General features: G+C 41.0%; 1 protein-coding gene across 1 annotated transcript in view; it reads right to left on the reverse strand.

Moving 5' to 3' along the window:
• Positions 1–23,180, reverse strand: part of ksr2 (kinase suppressor of ras 2) — a 92,952-nt gene that overhangs the window by 17,751 nt on the left and 52,021 nt on the right. Inside the window, exons 6-12 of the mRNA XM_022752772.1 lie at positions 10,415–10,484; positions 9,041–9,124; positions 8,633–8,718; positions 7,387–7,496; positions 3,944–4,112; positions 3,362–3,403; positions 586–655 (exon numbers count right to left, since the gene is read on the reverse strand). Coding sequence (XP_022608493.1) covers positions 586–655; positions 3,362–3,403; positions 3,944–4,112; positions 7,387–7,496; positions 8,633–8,718; positions 9,041–9,124; positions 10,415–10,484 — 631 coding nt within the window. The remainder of the gene's footprint in view (positions 1–585; positions 656–3,361; positions 3,404–3,943; positions 4,113–7,386; positions 7,497–8,632; positions 8,719–9,040; positions 9,125–10,414; positions 10,485–23,180) is intronic.

Consider the following 23,180-nt stretch of genomic DNA (forward strand, 5'->3'; position numbering starts at 1 on the left):
TCAAGACTGTGTTGATATTTCCAAAATAAAATTAACTGTGGCATTATTTGCTATTGATTAATCCATTAACAATCCATGGGTACGGTCCATATTTCATCACAATTGACCATCCGCTTGTAGAATGAGGTTCCTTTGCCCTGTTTCTTGTGATAGATTGAGATCCTAATCTAATTAACATCTGGGTCGAAAGGCATCTCATCATTCCTCCTCCTCTTCCGGCTGTTTTCCCGTGACCACTGGCTTCCTCAAAGAGCCAGTGGAAATCCAGTTGGCATCCCAAGTGTAGCATGAACTAAAGGCCATGCTAACATCAGTCTCCGAGTGCTCGTCATGTGGGCCCTCGCATTGAAATTGTCACCCAAATATCCGTGCTCCAATAAATTTGACTCGGCCCCTGACCAGCGGCACACGGAGAGAAAGAGAGAAGGAGGAGTAGGAGGAGGAGAAGAGAGAGCATGCAGATGAGAGGGAGATAACTGAAAGAGGATGATGGATCTGATGAAGTTCAGAGGGGCACTTTTCCTAATTTCTTTAAATGTGGCCATGTGGGTTTATTGAATTCCTCCTGCAATAGATTCTACTCACCCTGGTTCAGACAGGACAGGGTGCAGGATGACCTGCGGTGCTCTGCTGGGAGGAGCCTCCGGAGCAACATCTGGAGATATTAATCACAAACAAAATATCAAACCAACACATCAGAACAAAGTTGCATTCAGTGTCTATTCCTAAACATTGTTTGTTTTGCTTTTAGTGTTTTAGAAAAGAAGAAGAAGAAGAAGGTATCAGGTGTAGGTTGGACAGATGTATCTTCATCTTAAACTGGATTTCTAGTTCTGCATTAAGGGGTAGCTACTGAACAGTTTCTCCCTATGGCGGCTACAGAGATACAAACTTTGAGTTGTCGAGCTTGGGCTGTTGTGTTTTCTCCTACAGGTTTCTGATGCTATTAGATATGCTAATGAAGACATTTAATTGGATACTACAAACCAATCAAGAATACTTTAAAAATCCTATAGTCTGTAACTTTTTCAAACCTTCACATGGATTTTATTTCATTCACAGAACATACTTTTTTATGAACGTTACCTCGTCCCAAGTTTGCGTTTTTTGTTCAAATGAGAACAAAAAGTTCTTGTATGTATATATATGTATATATATATATATATATATATATCTTGTATATAGTATTTTTGTATATGTACTGGGGTTCAAGAGTTCAGAGGAAAGAGATTAGAGGCTAGCGTAAATACTTCTGATTTGCTTGTTATCAAAATTGATTGTTCATGGTTGCTCTTTGTATGGTTGAATCAACGACAACATATCTTTTTTGCTGGCTTGACAGCAGCAAAGGCAAGTAATCAATTCCCACACACGGTCAGTTTCTTTTTTTTGTGAGTATTTGTCAGGCATCAAATCCACCATATAATGATACACTGACGATATATTGTGCATTGAATGCCTGACGAGGGACCGTGACTGACAGTGCGCATGAATTCAACACTTGTTTCCCTCTGCACCTCGTGTGTATGACTGAAGCAAAGACAGATTTACATTCTCTAAACCACATTCAACGGCTTTTTCTTTTTTCCTTTTGTATAAATCAGCTTAGAAGATGTCCCCATGGTGGGAACAGTGGCACGCTCTGTGGAGTGGGGAGATAATGTGTTGATATATGTGCAATGTGTTATCACTGCGCTGCGCCTTCACAGTGTGTCTTTTAAAGTATGTGAAATACATTTAATTTGATCACCATGACAGGGCGTACAGCATATGCTGCAAAGTCATATTGTGGAGGAAGAGTAGGTTGAATTCTCTTGAATGCTCCTCTTTGGAAGCAACCGCCTGTTCAACATGAACGGTAGAGTAAGGTCAGCTGTTGCATTGCATCCACCTCTGAAAGAAATCACAGGATTCGCAGTGCACGCTTGCCGCCTCTGTTGGCACATTCTGACAATTTGTGACACAAAGTGGGAGCCACAGAAAACATTCCCTTTGTAGCACGGTGCATTAGCAGCTGGCACGGTTGCCTCACAGCAAGGAGGACCCATGGTTTTGTTTCCTGTGTGGAGCCTGCATGGATGTTTGCATGGATTTACTCCAAAGACCAGCGATCCAGGAGGACTGGAGGCTCCGAATCATCCAGTGGTGTGAATCTGAGACAGTCATACACAGCTATGTCTGTCATCCCTGTTACAGACTGACAACTTTTGAAGCTTATTGCTGCTTTCAACCAAAAATGTAAGCTGGGATATGCTCGACTCCAATGTGACACCAAAAACAGACACTATGTTAAATCATACTGTTGGCTGATGGAAATGTTTGTTTGTTTGTTTGTTTTCTTTCCTAAACAAGTGCCAGCATTTACAGTAAATTTAATTTGACATGAACGCAGCATTAGCTCCGCTTACAGCATAATGGTTTTAAATTGCTGGGATTAAGAGTAAATGGTAGCGTTTGACCGTGTTGCACATGCAGGTAGCTGATGTAATGTAGGTGAAAAATAGTCCACAGCGTGTGTGACTACAATAATCAGAACCTGGGCACCACTGTGTGCTGTACATTCGAGAATTCATGAAAGTCCTGCCCCCCGCACATCTCAATTACATTTCATTCCTTTTCCTCACACCACTTCAGGTTGTCTCGGCTGTAATAACCTGCCAAATGAGCAAAGACTGGTACCAGTGTGGACAAAAGCAAAGAGTCTAGGCACCGGCAAATCATTAGGAAGCCCCAAATGAGAAAAGCAATGTGTGGGCGTCGCGGCCAAGAGTCTTAAAGCAGGCCAAGATGAGGAGTTGAAAATCATCACCAACATCAAAAGAACCCTCCTCCTCTATGGGCTCAAATTAGGGTCAAAACCAGGGTCATTGAAAAGCCCGCCCCCGTCATCCACCTGCTGCACCTGCCCTCCGATTGGATGCTGCTTTGTCATTGAATTGTCATTGTCTAGTCAGATTCATGTGTAGAAGCAGGGTAACTTCAGCATCACATGTTTTAAGACACAGTTTTCTGCCTTGTATCTGTACACACATGTTCATAAAAGCACCTCTTTTTTTCACAGCTCACCACTGATTTCGTTTGTTCACAGATTTTACTCACACTGTTTCTTTTTTCCTTTTTACAAATATTTTTTTTTTCCTACAACTGTACACACATGAATTTCTCATGCAGATTTATTTTACAGGTTTAAAAAAGGTTGATGATTTACAACTACAAAATTTGGAATTATTTGTGAACATCACTTCATAAGATCAAAATCTTTTTGAACCTAATTTGAGTCCATACTCCTTATTCAGTCCTCATCCTGGGCTAGTTGCAGTGCATTATGGGTGGGGCTAATGATCAATTATGAGGTACTTACCTGGGAAGATGAATTGTTGTTTGTATTTGAAATAACTGGAGGCTGCAGAAAGAGACAAAAGAAGAAGCTTAAGTGGCTGTTTTTTTATACTTAAATTAGTTCATGAAAGGATTATGAAACACGGCTCTGCTTCACAGCACAAATTTAAAGTTCACACAAAGATATTTCTTAATTTCTTTTGATTGTTTATAATTGGTTTTCACTCTTTGTTTACAGGCTTTTAGCAGAATTGCTACACTTAGCAAGGCATGCCATATCCTCCTGTTGTCAAAGCAAGGTGGGCTACTCAGAGATGCCATTAAGTTGCATGTAAGTTGTGCATGAGTTGTGCATGTTCTAGGACCGTTTAGTTTTATGAGATAAAAAGCTGCTCAAGGTTTTTAGCCTTGCTAGCAGCTTGGCTCTGGTAATGTCAGTCAGTTATACTTGGATTCACCAAATACCTTCCATCAGCCTGGACTATAATTGGTCTTTTGTGCTAATTAGCAAATGTTAGCATGCTAAAATGTTAAACTAAGAAGATAAACATGATGAACCTTATACCGCCTGTTACATTTGAGTGAAGTCAGGACATTCGAATACCTGTCAAGTTGAACTGCTTCTGTTGCCTCGCTGACTGTGGGGAGGGGTGCAGTGGCGAGGGGGGCGTGGCACTGCTGGGCAGGGGAGGAGCCGGAGAGGACGGGGTGGAGGAGGTGGTGGACGAGGGATTACTGCTGGAGTCTGGTTGGTATGGGACTGGGATGTGATCCTGAGAAGAGACGGAAAAGAGAGGGTCAACATGCCTTTGTGATTTTGCAAGTTTCCGTCTGTTAATCACAAAAATACTTGAACGCTTTACTTTATTGTTCGCCTTTCTCTGATTCTTACTGCCAAATTTCTAGATTGATTTCCTACCTTCCAGGCAGCACTTGGTTTTCATTAATTTCATTTTGCAAAGACTTGAAAACTTGCCTGACAGAGGCAATCCATCACAATGAGCAATATGCTGCCTTAGTTATGTTATTATTGTGTAGGGCTGCAGGTGTAAACAGGAAGCATTGTCAAAACATATCCACAGTGGTGCATTCAAGGATTCGCCAACATGCAGGAAAATAAGATTAACTAAAATTGTATAATGAAAATTGCTCACATCCACTCTGCATATTTCACTCAATCAGCTGACTTCCAGATGTTCACTTATCTGATCTCACCAAGACCGCAGGTAATTAATAAAGTTTTAACTGGGAGAATGTAAAGCAGTTCCTCTTTGGGCTGCGTTTGTCACCTCCACTTCCCACATTCATCACAGGCAGCCAAAGACTGTCAGTGAAGTCAAGGTCCACTCCAGTTTCTCAGAAATCTTGCTCCAGGTCACATCTGTTCAGTTCACTTAACTTCTAGAGGATGTTGTTTTGTTTTCAAACTCATTTTAGATCTACGTCATGACCACTGTCTAGACTCCATCCAATTTTAATTCTAATACTGGCTAAATACAATGATTTCATAATGGAGTCTGATGAACCAAAGCCTGTTTGTGCACCACTTTTCAGTAATAACTCGTAAATAATCACTTTTTTTCAGTAAGTCTCTCCTGGTTGCACTGACTCTGATGAAAAACACTTTATTAATTACATAGTCTGAAAATTTAATATAAGAGTAAGCAAAAAAAAAGAAAAAAAGAAATCGAACTCTTAAATCTCAGATGTCAGAGCATCCTTGAATGCACCAGCAGTTAAAGGTTTCAGAACTTAACTGCAACGTGATGATAACGTTACTGACAAAACATAAAGACAGCCAATGCTTCAGTTTGATGGATGATGTTCCTCAAGCAACTTTCAAGCCTGTGCTAGTTGACTTTTGGAGCCCACTGAAGTGAAGGGAAATCAATGGGCGCAGTGGGAGGAGGGAAATCCATCTAAAGATTTAGGGTATGCTTTGAGAAATGGTCTGAAATGATGCAAAATATATGCAATTTGTAATGAATGAGGAGAAACTGGTGCACAACCAACTCTACAATCAAACTTATCTGCACAAATAAACAGACAGCTCAGGTTGAGAAGCTGATATTTGTGCTTATTCTCATCTCTTCCATGTCCTTTTAAACAATCACACATTCAGTCCAAAGGATTTAAGTGAGTGTGATAAACAGCTAACGGCAATAACACTATCTTACTTGTGAATGTGTGGACTTGACTATGAATGTAGCCAAAAAGAAATCTATAAAATATCTTTCCTTTTCTATTTGCTTGATGTGTTACCCGTCTCTTCTGTGTATCAGCAGGGGTTTAAGCGAGAGACTGTGCCCTAACTAAAGTGTGTCCCAGTTCAAAAAGAACCTCGGATACTTTTGAATCTACTTTTTTAATAACAGTTGAAGCACACTCTTTAGTTTCAGGTTCATTGAAGTAAGATCAAAACCCAGGATTAGAACCTGCTATCACAGCAGCAGTGATTGACAGGTCCGCCGTACACGTACAAGCACCAGACAGCAAAAAGTAAAACACAAAAGTCAATGAGTTCTGTGAGTGTTGAAAGTTTACTGACATCAGTAAAAGCAGAAGTTAAGTGGATTATATTTTGAGTTATAGTCAATAATTTTTTTTCATAGTCAGTTTAAAGGATTTCAGGTTAAAACTGGGCATATTTGTTAAATATGAATATAATAAAGTCTTTTATAACCTTGGACTAGTAATTTTTTTCTCATAATTTCAGAACAAGGATTTCAATTTTTGCGTTGTATTTGAACATGCATACACACATTCAGGTTCTCCTATAGTCATGCAATTTAGTTTGAATTAGTAGTCATGTAAAAGTACTTCATTGAATTAAGACATTATAAAATGACTCCATTGGTCGTCTGTACAAGGAGCGTATTACGACACATAGTTACGTTATATTGTGAGGTGACTGTAGAGGCCGTAGTTATTATGAGGGAAGCAAAGGAGGAAATCATGCGACGAACTATAAAGAGCGACAAAGTTCACGTGAGGAGGAGGAGGTCGGGGCGGATGGACGGGTCGACCAAACACACGGGAGACCGCTGCTCATTTCCCATTTCATACACACAGTCAACGTTATTTCTTTTATCCATGACCACTCCACAACCTTAACCGCATTTATTACAGTAACCATGACGACAAATGGCCTCTTACCTTATGGAAGTGGTTATTTTAACTCTAATCAAGTTGTTTTTGTGTCTAAACCAAACCAAGTTTCCAGTACGCCTGGCGGTGGTACGCTCTTCCAGATCGTATCTGACGGTAGGGACAAAACAACCTATATCGTGTTTAGGTTGGAGGAGTGGTTGGACAGGACATTATACATCACCCACAGGGGTGGGTTCTTCTTGTCAGGGACTTTGTCCTTCCAATTCATTCTCTTCAATTTTTCTAAACCATCCTGCAGCTACTCAAAGACGGATCAACTGCACAAATCTGTTAAAACCTCAGAGAATAAGTTTTATCCTGTGTCAGGTTGTACTTTAGCGTTACCTTTGCTTTCACATGCAGGAATACGTACATTCACTCCTGTTCATTTATCCTCCCATGGGAAATATCTAATGTCGCAACAATCTCCACGAGTTCCATCATGACAGTCTGATATGACAGAAATTAACAACAAGGCTGAAGTATAAAAAATGATCTGTTATCATCATTTCCACATGATCTCATTATCCGTTACCAATATTTTTTGAAGGAAACACAAAACACAAAAGTTTTGCAATTGCAAAGTTCTCACAATGACAGGTTCACTTTCTTAACACACACCGGATTTCCATCACAGTATTACCAGCAAACTTTTTTTTCCTCTGGAACGGAGCAGAAATTGTTAGGTGTGCTGGCTGGAAAATATTCATTGTATGAACACAAATCCATCTGTGTAAACATCAATACCGCTGAAGATATTTTCGTACGGTTTCCTGATCCCCTGGGAAAGACTGCATGACTCATAACCATTTTCCCGCCCCTCAAAAATGGAAGGAATGTGATATGTAGGACAGGTTACAAACAAATTATAATACACAGGTTATTTTTTACGCTTACCTTGTTGATTTTGTTGGTTTTGGGGAGCGTCTGACTGATGTGCAGGTCTGTGTACCTGAGCGGGTTGTTGATGTCACATGGCACTGATTCAGTCCGTACCAGACGAGCGACTACACAAAAGAAGCACAGAGGAACAATGATACAGTGTGGGAGACCGAAATTAAACAATATTCACCTAACAGCTTTAGTAAAAAAAAAATAGGGGAAAAACTCGTTATCAGGTCCTGCTTCTAATGTGAAAAATGAACAAAATGCCCTTTCTTGAACACCATCCATTTGTTATCGCATACAGACACTTTGTTAAAAAAAAACTTTCATTAAGCAAACTGTCATTAAGAAATTGTCACTCTTGCTTACTAAAGTCGGATAGAAGAAGTCTAATTAGTGTTCTTTACCTTGAGTCGTTCCTTGGTGATCTTATTAGGGGGAGAAAGGGAGGGGGGGGCAGAGAAAGGACAAAAAAAAATCTCAATTGTGATAGAAGATAATGTGAATTTTTTCAGTGCTGCCTCTGTCAGTGCAAACAGTGCATGACGTAATCACATTTGTCAAACCTAAGTGGCTTAATTAATCAGCAGATAACTTTTTTATCTGCTTAAACCAGCAGAGGCTCGTTCATTTTTTAAAATGGGGACTTGACTAAAAGTGTCTTCAGTAGTTCTAAGGACTCAGATACACAAGTATATGAATAATCATGAGGGCAGAAAGCAGGAAGCAGCGGGGTTTTTAAAATCTTGAAATCTAGTTCTGGTCCTAGTCCACTGATTAACTTTTATAGGACTTTTAAAAGATTCAAGTCTGACGCCCGCTCACATCTAAAGACAGTGTTTCATTAGTCACAGAGCTTTTAGTCTCACACTCTAAGATTTTGTAAAGACTGGCGATCTTGCAGAGTCACGACCTCCTTTAAGATTATTTCCCATCATGCACCTGGATGAAATTTACAGGGAAAAAAACAGTTTCTCCAGACTTTTTTGTTCTTTGAAATTTGACATTATCGTTATTATTATCGTTGTTGTAGTTACATAAAGTTAGAAACTCAACACTATGTATTTATTATTTCCTGTTTTATTTTGAAATTACTGTCCTTGAGTCCAATTTTCCTTGCCTCCCTTGTGTATTTAATGCTGGCCTTATACTGAATGTCTGACTCACAGCTTAAAATTTTCTCATAACAATTTTACCATGAATGTTGATTAAAATGTGACTTAAGCTTTACAGGAAATGTTACATAAAAAAAAAATACCTTTGAGGGATTCTCGTCCGCCTCGCTGTATGATCAGTAAATGGCAAGGTGGGGCTTCTTTGGTGCATTTGTTGTGGCACTTCAGCCTGAGTGCATAGAGAAGGACAGGAATTTGGTTAGTGTTTGACTTGTTGTTGCTATTATTGAAATCTTTTTTTTTTTTTTTTTTTGACACAGCGTTGAACCTATGCAAAGTGGAAGCGGTGACATGTAGAAAAACAAACAAGAGGGTGCTAATTGCTAATTCCAATTCAAGTGAGATGAAAATAAAAGGGTTCTTAAACATGTCACCTAGAGAGAAAAAAAAAAAAGCACAACAAAAATAATAAAACAAGCAAAAAAATAATAAGACTGAATTCGATTGGGATTGAATGATACTTAAGTCAAAAACCAGTCTTAATAACCTACTTGCAGTTTTTACATTTCAGTCCAAACAACATTCCCTTTCCACATACTATGCATGTCTGGGACATCCAATACTTGGTGGAAAACCTGCAGGCAAAAGAGGAGAGAGCGAGATGAGGACATTTTTAAAACATCAGGACATCACTTTCAGCTTGTTGCACATCTATATGACATGTAAGAGCCGTGGATTACCGTGAGGAGAGCACTGCTTCTGACCTTTTGCCTTTCAGAGCGTTCTCTCATTCTGACAAGACAGCTTTAGCCAAAGAAGGCCTCACGTTCCCTGCGTAACCTTTCCGTGAGGATGACAGATGCCCGAAGAAGCTACTTCAGTGAAAGTGTTTACCTTCCTAATCTCCCTCACCTGCAGATTCAATTTGGGTCCATTTCATTTTCATTTCTTCAGTAACCCTGTGCAAATGAATATCTCATACAGTCGCTCTGCAGCGCAGGAGGGAGGCCAAGGGGTTTACATCAGTTCAACATTCAGTCCGAGTGGGAGCTTGGAGGCCTCCGCCACTCTAAAAGACTCCAACACATTCACTTGTCAAACAAACAAATCCACAGTGTGCTCTGCAGTAACAACCAGCTCCTTGCACAGACTGACTGAGCGCTTGGAGCACGTATATGCGACTATTGGCTGTATTTACTGATGCATGCTAGCAGTGCGGCTGGCTGGCTAATGGCAGATGACTAATGCAGTTTGACAGAATCCAAATCTCTTTATTAGGCCCCTCCTTCGACTCAATTGAGAGGCACAACTCCAGCCGACCCCTGATGGAGTTTTCAGTGGACTCTGCTGTCAAATATGAACGATGATGTGACATTAAGGGCAGATTCTGCAAAGAGAAACATTTTTTCAGCACAGACGAGGCCATACAGCCGCAGCTGTGCATTGTATACCAGCTCCGAAAATGCACTTATCTTAACAGGCCAACAATGTGATCAAGAGCACAGCGGTAGAGATATACAAATTGGCACATCGGGGAGATTGTTGGACGGAATAACGGTATTTCTCTTAAAACCAGCCTTAATCTTCAAATAAAGGCTTTATAAATTACATTTGCGTTCAGTTCGGCTGTATATGATGCGGCTTAGAGGTTCTCCTTCCACCTCGCTGACTTTTTCAGCAGGCACAACACCCACGTTCTGGAGGTTGCTGAGATCCCACAACTAATACGGTGCTGCTTTACTTTTCAGATCACTAGCATGCGGAGTCGAGCAGGGCGAGAGAGAGAGAGAAAGAGGAAGACAGACAAAGCGAGACAGAGAGTTGAGATGAGTTATGCAAGAGGCCCTTTTTAATTGGACTGGCATTCTAGCACAGATGCATGAGTGTGTGGGTGAGTGTGCACACACACTTTCCTTTAGGCTTACCTGTGTTTTATTGAGTTTCCCAGATCTCTTCGGGGAATCTGTGGGGACCAGCGAGGCACTGAGAGAGTGTCTGCAGAGGATGAAGCAGGAGAGTTTTTTTTTTTTAGTAAAGTGGTAATACTGACAGTGTCTTTCAGAACTGACTAAATGTCCTGCATTAAATAGTCATTTAGCACATATGGCATGTCAGAGAACGAACTGATATTGTAGCAACACACAGACATTTTTGTGTCAGACTTAATCAGCTGCTTGCATATCATGCACGCGGTTAGTCATGACTCACTGTCAGCTCGTCGCTGTGAATGAGATGTTGTCCTAATTGTCTTAGATAGATGAATAAATAGATTGGCTAGGGTTCGGGAAAATCATGCTTTAGGTTAAAATGATAATGAGCTTCCTGTCTCATGCTCCAAGTCTCTGTGGACTTTTCCTGTATTAAACCTAAACCACCATCTTTCTATAACCTTAGTATAACCTGTGACTAAGAGCCTAAACATAAGCAAAAGCAAGTTTAACCATCCTTTAGTAGCTATGAGCAGATAAACAGAAAAAACATGTTGACAAGAACATTTGCTTTACATTACAAGCTGCGTTCACCCATTCATTCACACATTTATACACCAATGACTCACACTCGCACAGCGTTGATACATCGGGGGTAATTGGGGTTTCAGAATCTGAGCGTGCGGCCTGGAGAAGCCCGGGAATACAGTATATTATGCTTTTGTTTCAAATGTAGTACTATTTTTTTCATATACAAATGAAGTCAGGTTAACAGTTTGAGTGAAAAGTTAAATCTTTGAGAATTTCAGAATATCTTAGTTTGTCTCCCTTTTGCTTTAAAGACAGCATGAGTGCATGCACTCGAGCCGCCGCGGATTCAGCATGTTGATGAATAACATATTCAGAACATATAACATTGGACTTCTGACACTTTAACTTAGTTCTGATGCCATTTTTACTACTATCACAATGTTACTTAGCAACCAATGATCTGCTGGACACTTGAGGCACAGCCTGGTTGTAATTGGTGAACACTGGCTATAAGATGAGTTCCTTCAGTAAATCATGTGACAGAGTTAAGTTTGTCAGTGCCCCAACTTTGCTTAAATCTGATTCCTGACCAAGAAACAGTTAAAAATCTTAAACGTTTCTTCTTGCATTTGTGATTTCTGATTATTTCCAGGTTTATGTGAAAATATTAGAAACAGACAGTGTGCTCTCAGACTTTTGGACCCCACTGTATCCACATAATGAGAATGAATTTAAAGGATGTTCATTTTAAAGACAAACCAGCCTCCAGAGCATTTACATCAGGCAACAACAAAGACTATAAAAACCTGTTTGAATTGTTTCCATGTGTAGACATAGATAAAAGTAGCCTCATCATTATACGACAGTATAATGATGAGGCTACTTTTGTGCTGCCTGTATTTCCATTGTAAGGAACTTTCGCTTCAAAAAAAGGTTTTCACAACAAAAACCACTTTGCTTGGTCCATTAGCGCTCGCGATGACTGAGCGGCCCAACACATTTATCTGCCACCTCTTAATACCAGGTGAGAATGGCAGCCTAGTGAAGGCGGTTGGATGCGGTGGATAAGCGCTGAGATGATAGCGCGTTCTTCTGATGTGCTGTCTGACAATAATTCAGTAACAAAAGAGAGCCGTGCTGAAAAACGCTGACAAAATCATAGGTCACGCCAGAAACCTCACATATAACAGGGTTATTTGTGTTACATTCTGTTCCACTTTGGACAATTTAGAAATGAATAAATACAGTCGACTGAAACAACACATGGAACAGGAAGAGAGGTGTCAATCAAATTTTCACCACACCAAAAAATGCTGCCTTAGCAACCCACTCCAAGGACATACAGTATGTCCGACTCACAATGGACAGCTTAAAAAAAAACAAAAAAACATCATCGATGCAGCAGAACAAGAGATGTCGTCTTTTTTATTCCATGATTTCTCCTTCCTTGCCTAAACCTACAATACCCACAATGCAATTTGACCACCAAAAGTTTAGTTGGTGATTCGGGTGTGTTATGATAGCAGAAGCTAACGTAGCCTTGAGACGAGGAGCGGGCTGCAGAGGTCTGTGAGCTTACTTCTTTCTGACTCCACACGTCCAGATTTTTACAAGTCGTCAGCCCCGACAAACACGGACTCAAATGACATCACTTGAGGCAATTTACACAGCTTTGTCTGGAAGGCTTTTACACAACTACATTCACTGAGACCTCAGACCTGTAAACAGATGTACATGTACTATTCATGAACACACACACTTTCCCATCTCTCATTCATTTTCTTGTTATTCCCAGTTTTGAATGGAAGGAAGAAAACAGCTCAGTCAACAAATGTGCAGCTTTGAATTGACAAAATAAAACAGAACAGGAGAGGAAAGGATGGAAATATGAGAGAATCCGTGCTGAGGAAGTCTCGAGGGTCACATGTGTAATAATTGAGTAGTTTTCTCAGGATGCAGTTATTCATGAGTATTATGTCACTTTCAAGCTGGAAATGAATTCCAGGACGACAAGAGCAGAGGGGATTTTTGTGTGTGTGTGTGTGTGTGTGTGTGTGTGGGTGTGTGGGTAAGTGGGTGGAGGAAATGAAAAATAAATCAGGGAATTACGAAGATAAAAAAACAAAAAAAAAAAACAGTTCCCAGCAGTTCTTTCCTAGATGAAGCAAACACATAATGCCTTGGAAGTTAAACTGTGGACCGAGGTGCGCACTGAGACTGAGGAAAGAAGAGATTCACTTCAACTAGGCTGAGAGGAGAAAAGATATCTGAGTTGGAAATCCCACAATAGTGGTCGAAAAGAGCAGCAATATATTATTAATCTCCTTCGCAGTCACAGAAACGAACTCCAAATAAAAACATATCTGTAGAAATTATTTGAAAGTATTTTCACCTTCACCAACAAAACTTTTCTTTAGCCAACTGGGAAATATGTTAACAAAAGATAACAATTTTCCAACCTCTTTAGTAGCGAATGTGAATCATATTCTGGGGGAAAAGAAATAGCATTTAATAGCATACATGTTTTACATATATGCTTATTATTTCCTGAGAAAAGAAAAAGACCCGATCAAATTCTGACTGAGTATATTTTGAGCCCTGGTCGAGTCTCGTTATCTTCGGACTGAGTGGAAAACGATCCGCTCAAAGGTCTTCAGGACAAATATCTCTACTAACTAATGCAAGAAGTCTTGGAGGGATTTTCAATACATCTGCACTTGATGCTCTTCTGCATCTTTCCACACCACAACTTTTGGTGGTTTTAAATTGACACATAAATTTGATCCAAATACTCTGGGCAGCTCTTGACGAAAAGAGTCCACATAACTGTTTTAGTATTAATCTTAATGCTTTCTTGTGTAACATTAAACTGTACTCTGCTCATTAAAAGAGATTTCTTTCAGGGGAACAACATCTAGATCACACAAGCTTTTAATTGGTGTTATGTGCTTAGTTATAAATTTTGTGATAATTTGTACTTATTAAAGTCTCCATCTTTATAACTATGACTGGCGCTGGACTGAAGCAGATAAGAAATCTTTTGTGTGAGGGGCTCAATCGGTCTTATTAGCTGATTACGAGGCAGCTAGTAATATTGAGTCGTTGTCAGCGCTAATCTCATGGCCCTGGTGCCGTATAGCATTTCCTGGTTCCTGAAACACCCTTCCTCCTCCCCTCCTCCTACCTCTCCTGAGGCTTGGTGTTGTCTCTCTGCACTCCGATGCATTGCTCAATTACACTCAATCAACCTGATAACTCAATAAAGAGGGGGAACTGACATCATCTGCTTCTTGTCGGCCTTGTTGGCGACTGGCAGATGATTGGACTTGTCAGCGGCGTGGTCAGGGCTGTTTGTCATTGTGTGTGTGTGCTGTTGATGTCGCCGTCCGTCTTCAGTGACAATAGCTTGGTGGTTCTGCTTCACACGCCACACACGCAACACACATGTGGTTATTTGTGTGCATGTGTTTTGGAACAGACTTGAGTTTGTGCCTTTGTCAGAAAAAGAACCTTTGGAGTTGAAGTCAATGGTCAAATTTTAATTGAGCTATTAATCAGTTTACTTTATTATTGTTTTTTAATTTCTCTAAGCTCTCTCTCTTCTCTCTTATTGACAGTGGTGGAGTTCCCGTGCTGGATTCAGACTGCCGACCAAACACAAAGGATTTACATGAAAACCCTGCATGCATGTTATACAGCACAGACACCAGTCTATGTTTCTGCCAGTGGGTGCTCTAAACAGCTGACTGTCCCACCCCCACATCGAAGATACACCTTCTGCAAAAAGCATAGCCTACTTAACTTGTTGCTATATGGATTTGGAAAAGGTAGTCAAATGCACGCATTTCAAAAGCAACACACACACACACACACACACACACACACACACACACACACAGGGACAGCGGCCTGACAGCGGCACAACCACAGCAGCTTCAAATCCATGTATTAAATTTGACCCCGACTGCACACTCCTGCTTCCAAGCACCAACGGGTTTCGATGCTTATCAGCCTCACTATTTACTTCTCGCTCTCTTTACACCATGTCACTGTACTGTACAGAACGTCCCACCACCTTTGCTACACATTAAAAGATCAGATCAAAACATTCTCTTTGCCTAACCATCCGAAAAGCACCAACCCATGATGCTGCCAAAAACAACAAGATGCTTACATGCCAAAAACAGCGTCACGCTCTACCGCTTTATCTGTCAGTGCTGTCTTTGCCTTGAATAAACACATCTCATTTTATTTTGATGATGCCATGATATCTCTTTAGGATTGAGGGCTAATTAAATGCTGAGTGGAAAAGTTTTCAACATTTGTACACACGCCACACATTTCTCGAGAAAACAGAAATATAATCCTATCGAAGCATCTGTGGAGGTGTCACACTCAGTAGAGCAGATACCGCCACCAAGGCCAAACAAACACATGTCTGTTGGATCCAGATTATTATCTGGATCTGCACCAAACTGTACAAAGCCATACATGTAAACACCACAATGATTCATACATTATTTCCTGAAAAAGACATGAAAATGTTGAAGGAAAAATGATAAAACAATTCCTGGATTCACCCCTTTCACCAGACCTGGCCCATGGCCCATCCCTCCACTCAGTCTAGTGAAAATCAGTTCATTTGGTAATTCCACTGACACACAAACAAACAAAGGACGGCTTTGTCAATTTTCATATTCACAGGCTCTTACTAATGTGTTTTTACTTGAAAGAAAAAAGAGAAGACACTTGTGGATTGGAGTCTTTAGATGAAAACTGCTTTTAGTGACTGGTGGCAGAAGAACTCTCTCTGGAGGGCTGTAGCATTATTGGGTAGAGGCGAAGTGGCACAGGCAACGGCAATGATGGTTCTTTTTTAGTAAGTTTATCATCTTGACTGGACCGCTGCTTTAAACCTTGACAGCTTGACCAGCTTTCATAGATGTAGGCAGGGAGATGCTGACATGAACATGAGACATGGAACACCTACCCGAAACCTGACAGTCAGACCTGATCCACCAAATACACGCTAGCATGATTAGACTTGACCTAATAATGCATGTGGTTGACCGAAACACCACTCGAGTGTGCGTGTGTGTGTGTGTGTGTGTGTGTGTGACAGATGAGCCTGCAGGAGCTGAGAGACCCCAAGGCGCCAGACGACAGTGTCCTACTCCATCTTCTCTGATTGGCCTCGGCCTAATTAAGCCTATGCCGTGCTTGTGCCCCCCCCCTTCCACTAGCCAGTCACATGACACCCACAGAAGGCCGTGGGGTTGAGTGTGTGTTTGTGTGTGTGTGTGTATGTGTGTGTGTGTGTGTGTGTGTGTGTGTGTATTCTTGTGTGGATTAAGAAGAGAAATGCAACTACAGAAAAAAGATGAAGGAATATATGTTTCTGTCTGTGTGTGTGGGTTACACCGAGGGGGATGTGTGTGTGTATGTGTGCAAGGACAAAAACACTACTCAAGTCTAGGAGCCTATTTAGAGCCAAATATAGTTTATTTGACATCAGACTGAGATGCCTCTCCAAGTGATTGACTGAGCGCTAAACACTGCTATTCCCCATGGAGGAGAAATTTCTACTGCGGGTGAAAGAGGAAAGAGAGTGGAGTGTGCGACAATTAAAAACACTAGATATTTACAGCATGAAAAAAAAACACACACACACATACGCACACAAATTCTATTTATTCTAATTTGTCGCACTGTCACCGACACCTACTCTCATCATTATCAGAATCATCAAGGTCGTATGCAGCTCAATGGGCGGAGGGGAGCAGTTTGGCAGTTTGGATAAAAGCTTCAAATGCATGAATGAACTGGCACAGTATTTATTAGGAGATAATCAATAGCTTAAGATGGGAATTTACCAAACAAATTCATCAATAAACAACTTCAGAACCACAGTTTGAATGATGAGCTGCGGCCAGTTTAACAAAATAAAGAGTCTGACAGGATGGTGTCTGTATACAGTGGACTGTGCAGAGCAGCAGAAGAAGTGAACAGGACTGTAAAAAATGTGTGGGCGTCTGCTGCACAATGTGCTGCATTATAGCACATGAGTGTTATATGAGCGATATGTTACAGGCTGTTGCACACCGTATTCTCATCGTTCGTCATCCGTGTGCTTTAATGAGACTTTCCACAAGGTGAGAGTACACAGCCGAACAAGTATTTATTTGGAATGGCAGCAAGAAACGACCTAAGAGTGGAAATAGACGAGACCGTTTTTTTTTTTCTTTCTATGCCTGTGTGAGGAAAATAAAATAAAAAACTCCTCCGATGAACGGGAGACAAAGCCAGGTTGCACAGTTGCTATGACAACAGCTACACGCCGATCAGTCTTTTTGCAGAATATTTTGCTGTCAACTTTGACGAGCAGGACCACATACACACACATATATAAAACACACACACCCAAATCCCTGTGAAAAATTTTCCAATAACAATCGCAGTGCTGGGAAAAAAAAAACAGCAATTATCATGGCTGAAACAAGTGTCTCCGCAAGGTCTAATAGATAGTGGGAGTCTTTTAAGATCGGCGGTTTAAGTGTGCCAGTGAGACAGAGGGAGGAGGAATGGGAGAACAGATGATGCCTGGAGGCCTTATGGCTCGGTAGACACTTCCTCAGTTGGAGAACTCAAATGGCTCGGAGCACAGAGAAGAGTAAACCGACCGACAGACAGAGCAGGTTTTGGTGGCGATGCCAATCTGACACTACAGAGGGCTTTCAGGTGACGTAATGCCTCCTCCAGCAGCTACATCAGAGGCCCAGTGCTCCTGGACATCACTGATGACGAACAGCTAATTGTTTTAGTACTGTTGAATACCCATGGGCTGTGTCTCAACCGAGGTCTGATGTCTTCCTCCAGCCGTTCTGCCTCATACCAATTTGAGACAATGGCTAGATAAAGATCCCAAAGTGGACTAGAAAGAGGCTTTGGTGGCGCTGACAGATGGGGAGCCCAAACATGCATGAAGCATTCAATGCATCATGAGCAAATAGAGTGAACTTGTACTGTGTCATTTGTAGAAGAACATTTTAATAGCTAGTTTAATGCCATTAAAACCTGCTGGCTAATTGGCTATTACAGCAGTTTGTTTTGGATTAGCTGCGGTGACAAGTTACAGCGCAAAGTTCTTCAGACACTAAAAACTAATTCATTGTTTTCTGAGTTTACAAAGTTCACAATGGGGTCGGTGGGATCTTTTTCCCCAATGACAGTATTTCAATATAGACGCAGTAGCAGTACAGTATTCACAAACACTCCTCTGACTTGTGCCACTGTTTCCAACACCTGCCCTTGCTTTCCATGGAACCAACACAGCAACTATTGACCAGTCCACCTGTTTATTGACTGGAGTTTATGACCTCCTCTGCAGGGTTTCATTAGTCGGAGTGAGACAAGAGTTCTGCACCTGAAATAGAGTAAATTAAGACCAACCTGCAAAACATTTACCGCCTGGAAAACAGTTTTCTTACTGGTGACCTGCTGCTACAGGAGAAGATGTAAATAAAAAGTCATTGCATGAATAAAATTGTCTTGATTTGCCAAGAATATACAGAACAAATTACATAATATAGAGAATAACAGAAAATACATGAGATTTACTTTCTATTCTGCCTACTAGTCAAAAACAGAAAAAAGCTGAATATGCTTCGCTGAGGCAACATGTCAACATCCATCTCTTCATAACGATGAAGCTGTGAAACGATGTTTGAATGACGACCATTTGCATAAAATCGTGCGTCTTTACTGAAACACTGAATTGACGACAACCTCAACTATTCCTCTAAGGTAGCTCTTTTTTTTCCCTCACCCTGTTATAAATTTAGCCGGTATTTGTAGCCATTATTTATTTGCCAATTCTCAAAGGGACCTCCATTGTGGTGCAACGTTCGGTTGCTAGGAGATCTGTGACGCAACTGCAGAAGCGTCTATGCGAGGGTTCGGGAGAGCGGGTGACGTCATTAGAACACATGTAGAAATAAACAGGGTGAACTGTGCACAAAGCGTATGAAGAACATTTAAGCCATTTATATCCACAAGCACACACTCACAGACTCCCACACTCTCTCTCTCTCTCTCCATCTCACACACACACACACACACACACATAAATTTTGCAGCAGGTGTGTGTGTGAGTGTGTGTTTGTGTGTGTGTGTGTGTGTTGGTCGAGTCCCAGGGCTGGTGGTGGACCTCCAAGTGGACACGAGGCAGCATCACAAGCTGGGGCGTCTGTCTGCTCCAACTGTGTGAGTTCAAACAGCCTGAGGCGCTAGAGGTGAGCTGTCGGTGGAAAATGACCCACTGTGACCACCATAACTTTTCACATTAGACAAAAAAAAAAAAAAAGACTTTTCATAACACCTTGAGCAAGAGCAAAGACACAGAAAACTGAATATTTATTATTCAAGTCGACCACGAGGGTAAACAGCCAAAAATAATAATTAAAAAAAAACATTACGACGCTCCTTGTTTGCAAAAAGTGAAATACACTTTTAAAACTTCTGTTTCGCATACATTAACATAACACAGGCACTGTGCGAAAAAATGAACCGTGTTTCCACTGCGCAAAGCCTGCCCACATAACTCCATGCATTCGCATGATTACACAAATTTATTGTCTGTCTGCAGACTTTTGTTGGTGTTTGTGCATCAGAACTTTAAAGTAATTTAAGTTTTGTAAGCAATAGTCTTCTCCATGGCACAGGTTAGATGCCCACTGCATTTTATGAGCTCATAATCAGAGTAAATGCAGGGCACTAAACAAGGAGATAAAGAGTAAATAAAGGGCCTTCACACCCTCACAGGTGCTGGTGATTATGGAGGGTCACAGGATGTCACTACAACTACATGTACGCCAACAGGAGAGTCAGTGGCTAGCTGTGTTTCGATTCAGGGACTGCATCCTTTGGAGGATGTCAAAGATCGCAAAGGCGATGGAGGATTTCCAGTTTGCTTCACCACCGCTGTGTGTATGGGTTTACCATGTGCAGGGCCTTTAATGAAAAGGACTGGATTGCTAATAAATTTGCCAATACTGATCTTGTTTTTTTTGTTTTTAGTTAGTGTTTTCCAACTCCACTAACTTGATGCTTAAGAGAAGTTCTTGTGTTGATTGTGATTGTGTGTGTAATTTTAAAACTTCAGTAGAAACTGGAGGAAAGTCAAACAGTTATAATAAAGGGACTAACACATTGTTGGTTCCATGGGGTTTGTTGTTTACAAGATGGAAAATAGAATAGAAGAGAATACTGCCAGCCTTATCCTTTTAAATAGACCAAACATCAGCACACAATTTCAGTTATCTGCAGATAACGTCTGCGTCTTTTTATCTAGAATCCAACTACGCGCCGAAGACCGCCCGAGCAAAGATACACTGCTGTGAATCTTTCATGAAATCTAAACATATCATAACCACACTATCACAGACAGTATCTCTGGGTGAAAAGCCAAACAAACTCTTAGGAGGGCGCTGACATTTCAGCTTGGACTGGGCACTGACTCATCCTGAGCAGACAGTGTTTGGTCACCTCAGCCAGTCCTGTGGGTCCTCCGCCTGTTTTGATTCAGGTGAATAGAGAGATGAGTGTTAATGCTGTTGGCTGGAGGGTCCTGACGTATCAGATGGCAGTGATACCGTAATCCCAAACATAGACCTGGACATAGACGGCTATTTAACCTGGCTGACTGGAGTGCAAACACACACACAGACACACACACACACACACACACGCGCCTGTCCACATGCTCACGCAGGCGTTCACACACAAACACACAGGTATGCTGTTCCTAAAATAACAACTACGAGCTGCCCCCAGGGCAACTGAGGCGTAAGAAATCATTTCACTTTACTTAGTTATGTACAAGTAAGCACATCAAGCCCTGAGTGATCTGATGTTTCACTCCTCTATTTTTGTATTATTAAAGGTCCAATATTGTATAAAGTGAGATTTCCATGTCTTTTGACTAAAAAGCAGGTCTAGGTTCTATATAAACACTGCGAAACTATCAAAGCGCTCAGTCCTCAGAGAAAGCCTTAAAACCAGCCGTCAGGACATCTATAACTGTGATGTCACAACAAAGCAATCACCGCTCTCAGTCATGCCCCAAGCCCTGCCCAGCCCACCGAGACTCACCCAGACTCACCCAGACTCACCCAGACCCACCATCCAACCTTGCAAGACTTGGTTTCTCTGAGTGTTTTACCTGAAATCTGCTATATTTTGATTCTATCACTCGAAAATCAGACAGCCAATCAGAAGAGAGGCTCACAACCTCCCTTCTGACTGGCTCACCGGCCTGTTGTTACTAGATCAGAGAAAAGCCTAAGATGTTTTTTGGTGCTTAAAACCACAAATAAACAATATACTGTATACTGGTGCTGTATCTTGTCAGGATATCAAAACTTCAAATAAAACACAACAAAAGTGTGAAATACAGGACCTTTAAGCACAGTTTTGTCACATAACACACTTTCTATCGACCACAGAGCACTGCATTTTCTTTCTTATTTCACCAAACAATACAATTCTGACATATTGGGCACAAACATAGTAGTAACACGAAACCAAATGAAAAACTTAAGGGGCAGAAAGTGGGTTGCAATACATCTGCAAAAAAAAGCAAAAAACAGCTTTAAGTGACTGAAAGATGACAAAGTTAAACGTTGATGCTATGACTGTAAATACACAGACAGATCAGTTACACTCCGGGAACAGGTTAAAGGCTAAAAAGAAATGCAAACAAGCTGATACACAAACAGAAACTTTGTGCACCTCGCCCTAGGCATTTACAATTGTAATTGACACCAACGCAAACAAAGTTTTTTAGCAGTCTAACCTGTATTTGTGATAACTAAAATAGCACACCTGAGGGAAGTAGGTCATATTAAGGTGAGATGTTAGAGGTGATATTTCTGAGGGAGCGTATAAAGATGTACAACTCCGTCAACCTTCAGAGCGGTCCACAGCGGACAGCTTATCTTGGGTTTTAGGGTGTACAGGCAGGTTTCCAAACAAAGCTGCGATACCCGCCGTGTCTAATAATGCTTTCTAGTACAGCAGGATAAAAAAAGCAGCATGTACTTCCTCCTAAAAAACTCTCCGTCTACGTAAGAAGTACTATCTGTGCTCTAGCCTGGAGCAGACGCTGTTAACTTAGACGCTCCAGCTCAGTGGGTTGTCAGTATACACTCCCACACACATACAGGTGGAGACATGGGAGATGGCTTCATTGTGAATGACTGCAGGCTTGTGATCATTATTTACAGCTTTGTGATCAAATATCATGTCCCTACTCGTTTAACTTTCAGATTTAGGTACTTGACTTTCTACCTTTATCTGAAAAAGCAGGTCTGGATTCCCCCTTTTCAGAGTAAGATTATAATCCAAATTAAGCAGAGAAAACAACTCCCCTGACAAGACTGATGCTGAAGTCTGATAGCCAGCAATTCCTTATGTCTGCACATCTCATATTTATATATATAACCATGTGTTCCAGTCTGGAACATAAACTATAGTGACAAGCACAAATATGTCATCACACTTAAGAGAATATAAAGGACCTTCTTTCCAAATCTGTTTAACCTTGTGGGATGATACCAAGTGGATCAAATACAGTTAAGAACTTCAAGAGAAAAACCCTAAATTGCCAAATTATGAAAGATGGCTCTAAAGTGGTGACTCATTAATGGTCGAGTCCATAACAATCCATTAACCATTAAGTCTGGTTTGTCACTTTTTATTAAGCCAACAGAAAAAGATGTAAGTCAAGGCGATTTTTACAACAATCTGCTAAGTCTTAAACTCTAAATATTAATGACGTATTAAAGGTCCTATATTGTATAAAGTGAGATTTCCATGTCTTATTTGATTATAAAGCAGATCTAGGTTGTACATTCATACTGTGGAAGTATCAAAGTGCTCAGTCAACAGAGAAACACACACAGCCTGTATTCAGAAACTGTGACTTAAAACGAGCCGTCAGGATTTATGTAACTTTGTGATGTCACAACAAAGCAGTCACCACTCTCAGCCATGCCCCACGCCCAGCCCACCCAGACCCACCATCCAACCTTGCAGTTCGGGGTTTCCCTGAGTGTTTACCTGAAATCTGCTCTTTATTCTATCACTGAGAAAACAGTCAGCCAATCAGAAGAAAAGCTCAGAGCCTCTCTCCTGATCGGCTCACTGACCTGTTGTTACTAGAGCTCTAAAGAGG

Source organism: Seriola dumerili, unplaced genomic scaffold (assembly GCF_002260705.1).
Source record: "Seriola dumerili isolate Sdu_G_001 unplaced genomic scaffold, Sdu_1.0 BDQW01000177.1, whole genome shotgun sequence".
In the NCBI taxonomy this organism is placed as follows: Eukaryota; Metazoa; Chordata; class Actinopteri; order Carangiformes; family Carangidae; genus Seriola; species Seriola dumerili.